Raw genomic sequence first — 11,920 nt, forward strand, 5'->3', positions numbered from 1 at the left:
CTGGTGTCTCCGCTTACGGTTACTGGGAGTGTCCGTGTTTACCTGACGTACACATTAGTCAGACCGCTGCGCACACAGTAAAGCACTGCCGTTGCTACAATCACCCATTGTGACAGCATTTAGGATTTTCCCCCATCGCTGTAAACGACCACATCCAGTGTTACATTTCCGCAGGTACAAAGCAGGCAGGTGACAAGGCTTCTTCAACACAACCCACCTCCAGGTCCCAGTACCAGACCTCGTCCAACACATCCGCTCAGCTGTGATGCACATCCTTAGGATTCACCACTAACATACCTATCATAATTGCCATTCCATTCCTTACACAATGAGTTTATCTAAAGATGCTGACAATTTGGCCAATTTATTGCCTGAAAGCAACCTGGAAGTATTTCACGTTATGTAATACATGCAACAATGCCATATATGGACTGGAAACAGATTTCTTGTTCGCACCCAAATACCTTTTTTTTTTTTTGGGGGGAGAGGAGTTTGTTAGAAAAACAACATTTTGTGTCCACTAAATTACTTAAGTAAGTTACATTAACTTGGAACTTATTCTGCTCCTGTGAATCAAGCAGCACGGTGCCACAACAGGTAAGGCGGGCAGGTCCCTCAGCTACTGGGCTGTGCGTTCATGTGAGAGTTTGAAATCAGCTCAGTTTGTGCGGTGTTGATATTCTCTGTGTCCACTTGTGTTTTCTGGGTGCTGTACTTTCCTCCCACAGCCAAAAAAAAAAAATGTGTTTCAGATGAACTGGTGACTGTAAATTACCCAGTGTGTGTGTGAGACTGCCATGTGATGAACTGGTGTCCCATCCAGGATTTACCCCGCCTCACATGCTCTGCTTCCAGCATAGACTCTGCACCATGGTAACTCTCTACTGGACACACAGTGATCAATGATAAGCAGATCTCCTTAAATGACTTTCACTAATTCATAGGAAAGCTAAGGAATTTGACTTTTTGCCAACTTATAAGAAGCTGAAATATGACAGAGGGAGTATATGCCATTGAAAGGGGGGGGGGGGGGGGGGATCTTTACAAGAACAAAACTTCAGCAGAGTTAGTGGTCATTGATTTATTCATAAAAATGATAACTAACAGAACTGAGCACTTGGGTCTACAGCTAAACTGACCTGGAGACACAAGCCCACATGTGCACTACAGGACCACTAGGGCAGCTGTTGCAGTGATGGTCAAGACACAAACTCATTTTTGCAAATGTCCTGTCAAAGAAAGGCATATTTTGGTGAGTCATGTTAAGATATGCAAGCTGCAACAAAAGCTATGTGGCATAAATCATCAGATTTTATTTACAGGATGATCCAAAGAGTAGTCTGCCCTCCAAGATGAAGCAGCAGATTTCAATGTAGTCCTTATGATCTTGAGAAACTAAACGGTGATACTGTATATTTGCTACACTAGCTTGCAACATGAGGCTTTTTAAATAAGAGAAACACCAAAGAACAGAACAAAATTGTCACAACTCCTTTATCTGCTACTGCCATAACGGCTGAAGACATCTCAGTTTCCAAGAGCAACAGGCGTTGCTAAGCAGGACCAATGTTCTTCACATATTTCTGTATGAATGAAGTTGTGTCACCACAAACAATGTGGCAGAGTCTCACCCTTATGTCACCTCAAAAATGTCACCACAGTGAAACTGACACCAATCAAAGCCGCATAAAACTCGTTATCCTCCCATACAGAAATGAGACGGAAAACATGCTGATTTTACTAATTATTATGAATCTGTTTTCTAATCCAGATACCTTATTATTAGTCCCATACATATTAGTAAATGTATTTTACTCAAAATAATAGAGTCCTTATAATTTATATAATAATAAAATCCAAGTACAAATACAGAAATCTGATGGAACATTTGTAAAACCAATACTTTATCTAATCAGCACTGAGTTCTGCAACAGAATGGACAAAAGGGAACAATAACCACCAATAACAAATCTTAGTGTTACCTCATTAAACATGAGTACGAGTTTATATGTAAATACACTTGAAACTATGGGGTTGAACAAAAAAGAAAACATTAAGACGTGGATTACTGACGAATCAAATCCCTTCTCGTAAAAAAAAAAAGGCCAAAATGAGTCTGTAAAAAAACGTGTGCCTCCTAACACAGGGGAGGCCATACAGTATTGTAACATCTAACTTGTATACAACATAAGACCAGGATGCATAAAGGACCTGTTTGAAGCACCATTTTAAACACAATTTGAGGGTAAACAGACACCCAGCCACACCCAAATATTCACCGACAGACTAGGTCACCAACTAGTTACAGCAAGTTAAAGAAGAGATGTATCTGGTACACAAGGAGCGGCTATAAGGTGGCAGGACAGATATCTCAGAAACACATGTAACGTGCCCTGTACAGGCCTCAGGTACAGAGCGAATCCCAGTGTAAGTCATCTGGTGAAATGATGGCAGGCCAAAATACTCAACGCAAGAAGCAGAGAATGATGTGCTTTTCGGACTCGCCTTTTCACACAGGACTACAAATTTGACAGGCTGTGAAGAGGGAGACGACGTCCTGCAAGGTCGACGTGTCTTGAACGATTCCCATCTCAGCAGATATGGAGTCACTCAACGTGTTCAACAGATCCTTCCGTTTCCTTCTGTTACCTGACAACAGACCCTCATTCTCCTTTAAGCGGCTTTCTCAAACAAATTAGTTGTTTCCTTATTAGTCAACCTGCCACATCGACGTCTAAGAATGAGAAATTAACGATTTTTCAACTCCTTCTACGAAACTTCATTAGCATCATGGATTTTATAGCACGCTGTGCTCAGCAGAAAACAGCTCCAAGGTGGCAATCGGGGCAAGCAGGATGTTCCAGAAGGATGGATGGGATTGTGTTTCGGGGGGGGGAGGGTCACATGAGGGTTAGCATGGTTGAGCAACAACCCACATGGTGGGTATTTATTCCATGTTGCAATCGGGGGCCAAAGCCAGCTGCAGCAGGGCACACCAACACACCACAGCACAGCTCCCCATGTTCTGTCAGCAGCGCCCGATGCCATGTTTCACTGTTAAATTATGAAAGAGGCAGACGTGTTCCACAGCATCTCCTCTCGGGCTGCCCAGTTGGTTCTCTGGAGTTTGGGATTCTTCACCTCCATTGGTTTTCTGTTTTCATACAGCACTTATATCACTTTCGACCTTCCTAAATCCAAGCAAAAAGAGTGAACACTCCGATGTCAGCATTCTGGGAGTGCAAAAACACAGCGTCAGAGCTTGTGATTCCGATTTGAAACCAAAATTAGCCTACAGTTTGCCAGGGAAAGAAAATCCCCCAGCTGGCATCTAATTCACACCGCAATCACTATGATTTAAAGAGCGAACGCGTGTACTGATGGTCATTTATAAAACAGAAATATATTAAAATCAAATTATCTGGGGTTTAGGTTGTACAACAAATAAATACTTCTTAAATGTGATTAAATACATATTTTGAATTGGAGAAAAAATACCACAGACATCTGTAAACAGAAAACAGTTTGATTTCAGGCCATTTCTGTCACATCCTAAACATTATATACATTTTTAACATTTAACATTATGAGATTCAACAGAACAGCTGCAGACTCATGAAGATATGACAAGAGCTGACGATTAAAACAGTAACATTAGCCTGTAAATTCATTAAACACCCTGCACATTTTTTGTGATGAAATGCAAATAAAAATTGTTGGTTAAATAGCTGCAACTCCTGTGATAAAGTTATTAGCTTACAAGTCTAAACAGATTATCTGATTTATTTTTTGTAACTCATTAAACAGGACAGACAGCAAAAATATTGAAGTTTTATAGTAACACATGATAAAGAAGCAAAGGTTTATTACTATCTACACTGGTGCTTAGCCTGCATGCCAGAAATATAAAAATGTTTTTGTCCCTACTGGATCTGTTGCTTCTCTTCTTTGCCAAAGTACGTTAACAGTAGTACAATAATTTCCCTTCATCCATTATACGGTAACTACTTGTCCAATTCAGGGTTGCTGTGGTCTGGAACCTATCCCAGAAATGTAGGGTGTGAGGCAGGGTACACTCTGAACTGAACTAAACGGTCCACTACAATCACACCCACACACACCCCAGCACTCTCTAAAGCCTGTCTTACAGTCCTGTCCACATATAGTGAGTCACAGAAGGCTCTTCTCTGCTCTGTGCGAAAAAAAAAAAAAAAAAAAAAACTAAGAGCAACTTGGATTTCCCAGTGCACCTGGAAAATGTCTTTGAACTGTGGAAGGAAACCAGAGGACCCAGAGAAACTGCACAAATGCCAGACAGACTGAGCCAAATTCAAACCCATGACTCGGGAGCTGTACAACAGCCATCCTACCTGCTGCACCACCATGCCACCCTACAACAATTTCAAAATGCTCTTTTTAAACACAATACAAAGAAATCATTACAGAATTCCAGACAGTGTGTATGGCATATATTTTTTTCCACAGATTGGAATTGATTACCAGTCCACCAAAGGTGTCTGGCTCATCACACTGTCTAACTCGGCAGGCAAAAACCTCTCCATTCATCATTTCCGACAATTAAAATCTTTATTCAGTGTCAATGGCATATAAGGCATGATGTGAAAATCGTGATGGCTTAAGCGGTATGACATGATGGTACACCCCCAAGGACAGAATGCCAGCCCCGTGCTGAGTTACTGTGGTTTGTCACCAATCTGACTGTATTGTTCAGCGTCCAGAAAATAAACATTCTCTCACCCAGCGTACTGCAGGTCCCTAAAAACGACGGAACAGGCCATCTTTTCCCATAATGCCTCTGAGAGGCAACTCCGCCACGGACAGTCCCAAGCCCGGCTGAGAAAGGAGGAGGGTTAGGCGTGGGGCTAGCTACCCCACACCGTAAAAACCTTGCCAGCTACAGAAACGCCAAGAAGTACACTTCATGACATCTCAGCTCTTAGGGACGCCTGGAGAACCCTTGTTGGTGGGCTATTAGAAATCTGACATGGGCGCTTGGGTACTTTTTTTGTGGGTGTAACACACTGATGTTTTTTTTTTTTTTTTTTTGCTGTTTTTCTTAAAACACTTTTAGTGGTTAAGGGTTTTAGAGTCCCAGGTTTTCTTGTCATGGTAGATATTTATACTTGTTTTTGAACTCCCATGTTTACCACTCCTATTAGTAAAATGAGATAATGTTCAGATGAGTGAATAAGCTCTGTCATGTTTACGATGAGAAATATTTTTATGGTGAAATGTTTGGATGTGATCATGTGTTAATGATGCAGAATTTTGGAGGGTTTTAACTGTTATTCTTATCATATGAAATAAAGTTGGGAAAAAAAATGCCCAAGGAAGGGTGGAAGGCATAAGAAGACCACCTCTGAGAGGCATTAATGTAAAACAAGGGGAAAAACTAGATTCTATCTCCAAAGCAGACAATGAAAGCCAAAGAGCAACTAAGCATCTCTAAAAACTAAGAGCTGGAAACAGTCATTGTTTTCAAGTGGACTATAGTCTCATACTGGGTCATTTGGGAGAGCCTCGTTCCTCCCGATTCCCATTCATAAATGCAGAAAAGCAGTGCATTCATTAGTTGACCCTAGAGATGCTTCCAGCAGAACTCTTTGACATTCAGAAAGGATGCTGAATGCACTTCTTCAAATGAATAGGACAGTAAAGCCCCTGAATTCAGAAATGGGTCCCAATCCCAAAAGTGGAGAGTGTGGTACAGGCTGCAGTAACCCGTACGAAGGATGGGAGCATGGGACACGATGCACAAACTCTAAGAACAGTCCTTCTGGACAGATCTTCATGCCATTGAGGTAGATGGTCCACAAGAGCTGGGGGAGGGATGGCCTAGTGATGCTCTCCGGCCTTCCTCATCATGGTGGAAAGGAACATCTCGCATTCCCACACTTGTACAGTGACTCAGAGGACTCCTGTCTGCTTTCCACAAAAAAAAAAAAAAAAAAACTTGCATTTCAATGAATAATCTGAATTGAAGGATGAAATAAGAACCCTGGCATCTCTTTGCAAATGCTTAACAACTCTGGCAGGCTGTTACATTACTTTTAGAGGCCAGGTACAGTTACATTCCCGTTTAGATTATTGATCTGCCTACTGGCTGGAGCCATTTTGTCATTTTTAACTATTAAGTTTTTCTTCATAGTGGCAGCAAAACATTGATGAAAAGTCTACCGTCCAAACCAAGACACTTGAGAGAAAAAAATGTGACAGGAACTGCTTCATCAGTCTGTGTTCCTCTAAAAATGTAGGATTTGACTGCAGTTTATGAACTCACAGGAACACAAAATAAGACCTGAAGAGGTGAAACCTGACAAGCTGAAAAATAACCAAAAAAAAAAAAAACAGACTTTGACAGGTGAATGAAACTCGGTGCATTATGAAAACAGCAAATAAGGTTCTTAATACACTGCGAGGTTATGTCAAGTTCATCGTCAGTGAAATATAATATTTAAGGCTGTGGCGATGGACGGCACGAGGCGAGCATGCACGCGCGCGCTTCCCGCCGTTGACAGACACGGGGAAGCGCGAGACGGGCCGTTTCCCGCCGCCGCTCTCAGCAGTCTAAGCGGCGGTTATTACTTCCCAACGGGGACGGGATTCGCGGTGCTACGTTTTACTGGGAACTCGGCGAGCGCAGCCAGTGTGGGCCTGAACACTGAGCTCCTCTGAGCCATTTCTGAGGGGGCAAACGGGAGCAAATCGCTGCAGATGACACAGATGACAGATTTCTCCACGTCGCCATTTTCGTACAGGGCATCTCTCCAGCAAGTGTTCACATTGATTGGGCTCGCCGTGTTTTTCTGTGGCGAAGGCCTGTGTCGTGTTACCATAGCTGCTCCGTTTTCTGGAAGCCATATTTTTCAAACCGTGTTTTTGTGCCCAGGTCCGAACAGCCGGCGATAAACCCCCCTGTGGCGGGACAGTGCACCGGGACACCTGAGCTGCTGTCAAACAGCATGTGAGCGTGTGGTGCTAATTCCTCACACGGACCATTATTAGTATAAAGCAGCGCTCCCACCCTGGCTCTCCCTACCACGTCACGGACTCCAACACTGCGGAAATAAGAAACATCATCATCATCTCCTTTTCTGAGCGCTCGCACCCATCGCTCACCCGTGTCCCCGATGATGATGTATTTGAAGAGGTACGCGTACGCCATGGCAGCCTTAATGCCGTGTCTGCACCGGTCTTCGCCTCCTCGGATTCGTTCTTCTATTATCAACGCTCGGCCAGTCTCTTTCTCTGCGACGCAAAAGAGCAAAAACAGCTCGCAACCCCGGCTGCCGACGTAACGCGTTCCGCCTCCGCCACGCACGCAGCACGCACGCACGTACGACGCAACACGCACTGCTTGGTTCAGGCGTCTCCGAAGAACCCGTATGTTCCACGTGGTTAGACTCTGCTGATCGGAAGAGCCGCTCGAGACCAGTCGAACGGCGGGAAACACAACCGCGGCGATTGAAGACCAATCGGAGTTCGAGAAGCGCGACAAAATTCAACAGAAATGTAAAAAAAGCTCTCGGAGGCAGGTACAGTGAGGTAAAAGAAGCATTTTAACCGGTATTTGATCATTCATTGGCAGACGTTGACTGCTTTTCACTTTTAGAAAAATAGGTAACACAGTTTCTGTTATGCCGGTCTATTATTATTTATTACTGAAGCGTTTTTCTTCGAAAGATACAGGCCCACAACCAGCAGCGTAAACTAAGTTTACTTTTTTTGCATGTCAGTTTTTGTTAATAGTATATTATTTAATATGTAACTGCAATTTCATTCTCGGTTAATAACAATAATAATCAAAATATACAGTATTACATTATTCAGCAGCGTATTTTTACTGGGATAAGTGAATGATTCAAGGGAGCAGAGAGAGTGGTACTTTAAAATTTAAAGGAAAGTTGTGGTTTCAAGTCACAAATTATGTCCAGTAACTCAAACTTCTCTGCATACAAAAATGAACATAATAGCCACTTTGCCACCAGCCCAAGTCACTTTGAAGGGTAGGTATTATTGGAGTTAATGTTAGCTTTCTGTAAATATATAATACTCTTGCTTGGAAATGTTAAACATGCGCTAAGTGTGACATAAATCTCAAGAATTTGAGATTGTCGCTAAATGCTAATAAATCCTACAAAGTGCTTCTTTACTTGAACACGACTGGAGAAACAAGGATCCTTTAACACGGGGTCAACGTGGAAGTCGCTGGAAGTGCTACAGAACTGAACATACACAGAGTCCATAGTTTTGAAAAGAGTATATTTGGTTCATTGGACGTTATTTCTCGAGTTTGTCACTGTGTTGTACACAGGAGCAGCCGACACTAGAGGACGCTGTCGAGGCTTGTGGAGGAGTTCTACCTCGTGAAATGGCAGTATTTTTTCGATATTTTTACTCGTTTACTTTATTACAGAACACATAAGTTGTCAGGAGGTGGTCAAAACAGCTCAGGAAATCATGGGCACACAGCTACCAGCAATCCAGGACACCTACACCACACGCTGCACCACACGCTGCCTCAGGAAGGCGATGCGCATCATGAAAGATCAGTCACCCCACACGGGCACTTTTCTCTTTTCCGCCGTCTGGAAAGTGGTTCAGGTCTATTCGAACCCGCACTGCTAGGTACAGGAACAGCTTATACGTTTACATTTATTCACTTAGCAGACGCTTTTCTCCAAAGCGACAGTTCACACACCTTATTCACCATGGTGACTTACACTGCTAGATACACTACTTACAGTGGGTCACTCATCCATACATCAGTGGAACACACTCACACACTACGGGGAACCTGAACAGCATGTCTTTGGACTGTGGGAGGAAACCAGAGCACCCAAAGACTTACACTGGGTCACTCATCCATACATCAGTGGAACACATTATGTCACTCCCACAGTATGGGGGAACCTCAACAGCATGTCTTTGGAGAGTGGGAGGAAACCAGAGCGCTTGGAGGAAACTCATGCAGACATGGGGCGAAAATGCAAACTCCACACAGACTGAATGGGGATCGAGTCCCCATTTTCTCATACCACTCACGCACTGTAAGATAGCAGCACTACTCGCTGTGCCCCCCAAAGCCCACGTAGTCCTTCGAGCCAGATTCAACCTAGCAACCTAAGAATGGCGATGTTCACCCCACTACAGGCCGCTGCACTACCAACTGAGCTATCGAAGGATGACAGCAGCTGAAGCTTTTCTCCACTTCAACCCCACTGCTGTAAGAGTATACAACACTCACCAATGTGCCACCTTTAGTAACTAAAGTTGGACTGCTCCTTCCAAGCACATTGGTAGATTACACTGTCACTTTAACCATTCTCATTCTCATGTTCTGAGTTTTCTGGCTGTCTACTGTTATTTATTGTTATTGTTATTAGCATTACTCATTGTCATTGTTTTGTTTTGTGCAGTATTTCTATTGTTTTTGTCCGTAGTCTGTGGAGAAGCATTCAAGAAGAATTTCATGGTACTTGTACTTATGACAATAAACTTGAAACTTGAGGTGGAAAAAAGTAACATTTCTTACAGGAAAACTACAAAAATATTCAACAACAAAAAAACTTTTTAATATCTATGTATACATTTATGAGTAATCTGAAGTTATTTAAAATAGTATAATACATTATTAAACCCTGCAGTGAAGTTGGCAAGACTATTAATCATGTAAGACAACTTTAATATTTACGTCTGTATTATTTGTTACTTAATTAATTTATTTAACTGTTATTTATATTTTCTTTGAATTTACCACACACCATTGTTTACGGTTCAATGACTGTCATTTGGCAATGGCCACAGGTACAATAAATTAATCCGCAAGGCTTTACATCCAAAACATCCAGTACCCTTAAAAATAAAGAATATAAACACACTTATTAGTATTAGTAAATATGAAAAACTAACAAAATCTAAGCAAGTGTGTAAATATTCTCCTGCTGTGTTATGTATATGCGATTTGAGGTAATGATGTAGTAGAAAATCACCTGTTGTACAAGGCGGCAAACTGCGAAACATTATGCAGTGACATATCCATACACATTTACTTAATTCAGTATTTCTTATTTATACCTGTCCATGAAAACACAAAATGAACATTACTGTAACATACAATTTTGAATTTTTTTGGAAGAGAGGCATCATATAATAGTGTATTGTAAAAACTCTGCCACACAGTATAGAGTAATAATTATAAATTAATAATGAATAAATGTATTAATAATAAAGTATAATTACTATAAATATAAACAATTACTATAAATAATTATAGTAATAGTAATCATTTTGGCCATATACATTACATTTTTATTAAACTACTGAAAAATAAAATGAAAGTAGTCCAATGTAAAAATATACTAAACTGTTAATACTCTTGGGGGATTTTCTAATAGCAAAGGCCAAGTTATCATTTTTACACCAATTGTTTCACCATGGTTTCTATTTTAGGTGAAGTGGGACTTTGAACTGGAACAGCCTAATTAAATGTGTTTCAGCGGAGATTAATCTACTTAATCTGCTCCTAGTTTATTTCAGAATGGAGTGAAGGAGGGTTAGGGAATCTCTGCGTCTGCGGGGCATTTCCGTCTGGTTCTAGAGACCCGGTCCGAGGCGGTCGGTAACGAGTTGCGGGAGATCAGGTCCGGTGTGTGATCTCCTCTCACCTGGCGGTCGCAGCTCTCTTATGGTTACACCAGCTCCAGGTGATCCACAATGACCCTGGGGCTACCCTTCTCAACGAGCTCATAGTGTAATGGTTCGAGTGCCTCCCTTTGGATCCAAAATTCAGAGGTTCAATCCCCACCTCTGCTTGTTGCACCCTTGAGCAAGGTACTTACCCTAAACTGGTCCAGTAAAAAAAAAAAAATCAGCTGTGCTGTTTTGGCTCAATAATTGCAAGCTTCTAACTGTAATAATTCTAACATTGTAAGTTGCTTTGGAGAAAAGTGTGAGCTAAATGGAAAAATGTAAGGTAAATAGACAAGACAGTACTATCACCTTGCAATCAGAAATACCCAAGTTCAAATCCCACATCCTGCTCGAGTGCCCCTGACCATGGGACTCACCCTGGATTGATATGGTAAAAATGACCCAGCTATATAAATGGGTAAACTGTTGTAAGTGGCTTAGTGCACAAGCCAAATGTCTCTAATCGCTTTGGAGGAAAGTGTCAGTTAAATAAAATAATAATAATAATAAAACCTACTGCAAACTCCCATGTGTCCCCAGCCCTCGCCCCCCTTCGCTGACTGTCACAGTTCTGATTAAACCCGAAACCCCGCCGCTCATTTTCTAGGTTGCCAGAGACCTGGCGTGTTTTGTCTGCTTTAAACAATACTGACCGCCAGCTTAGCAAACGAAACCTGTTCGTTTGGATCCGGATTCTCCATTCCAGTCCATTTCCACGGAATACAGCGCCAGAAGAGCCCGGAAGGCGCAAACCTGTTAAATTAAACAGCTCGTTTGAAATCATTCAATAAGTCTGTGTATTGATGGCTTCCCGACAGGAAGATTCGCAGTGTTTAACGTAACAATAAAAAATAGTCACATGTAACAATTAGCAGTACATTAAGAATAACAGCGATGTCGTTAAGAACAATTGCAGGAAGAAGCTGGAAAGACGCAGAGGGGAAACCCTGAGGGCTGTTGCAGGAGGCAAAGGAAAGTGGGTCTAAGATCATCTGACTGCCCATTGCTCTCGCACACTTTGGAAAGAGCGTGTGTGGTGTGTATTCGCTGTCATTGTCAGCAGGTGATCTTGCCTTTATTCCTTTATGTCCAAAGTGACCGGCAGAGTTAAGCTGCTTACAGTTACTTACCCATTTACACAGCTGGGTCATTTTTACTGGGGCAATTCAGGGAAAGTACCCTGCTCAAGGGTAGTAGAGCAGGAGGT

The 11,920-nt window shown here is 42.1% G+C and overlaps 1 protein-coding gene across 2 annotated transcripts in view; it reads right to left on the bottom strand.

Moving 5' to 3' along the window:
* Nucleotides 1-11,920, bottom strand: part of rab2a (RAB2A, member RAS oncogene family) — a 29,048-nt gene that overhangs the window by 13,950 nt on the left and 3,178 nt on the right. Inside the window, exon 1 of one of the 2 annotated variants that reach the window (XM_018744315.2) lies at nucleotides 7,141-7,360. The exons of the other annotated variant lie outside the window; for it this stretch is intronic. Within the exon in view, the coding sequence (XP_018599831.1) occupies nucleotides 7,141-7,186 (46 nt within the window). The 5' untranslated portion in view covers nucleotides 7,187-7,360. Of the gene's footprint in view, nucleotides 1-7,140; nucleotides 7,361-11,920 lie in introns of those variants that run through there. 2 annotated transcript variants of the gene reach the window in all.

Source organism: Scleropages formosus, chromosome 9 (genome assembly GCF_900964775.1).
Source record: "Scleropages formosus chromosome 9, fSclFor1.1, whole genome shotgun sequence".
NCBI classification, from domain to species: Eukaryota; Metazoa; Chordata; class Actinopteri; order Osteoglossiformes; family Osteoglossidae; genus Scleropages; species Scleropages formosus.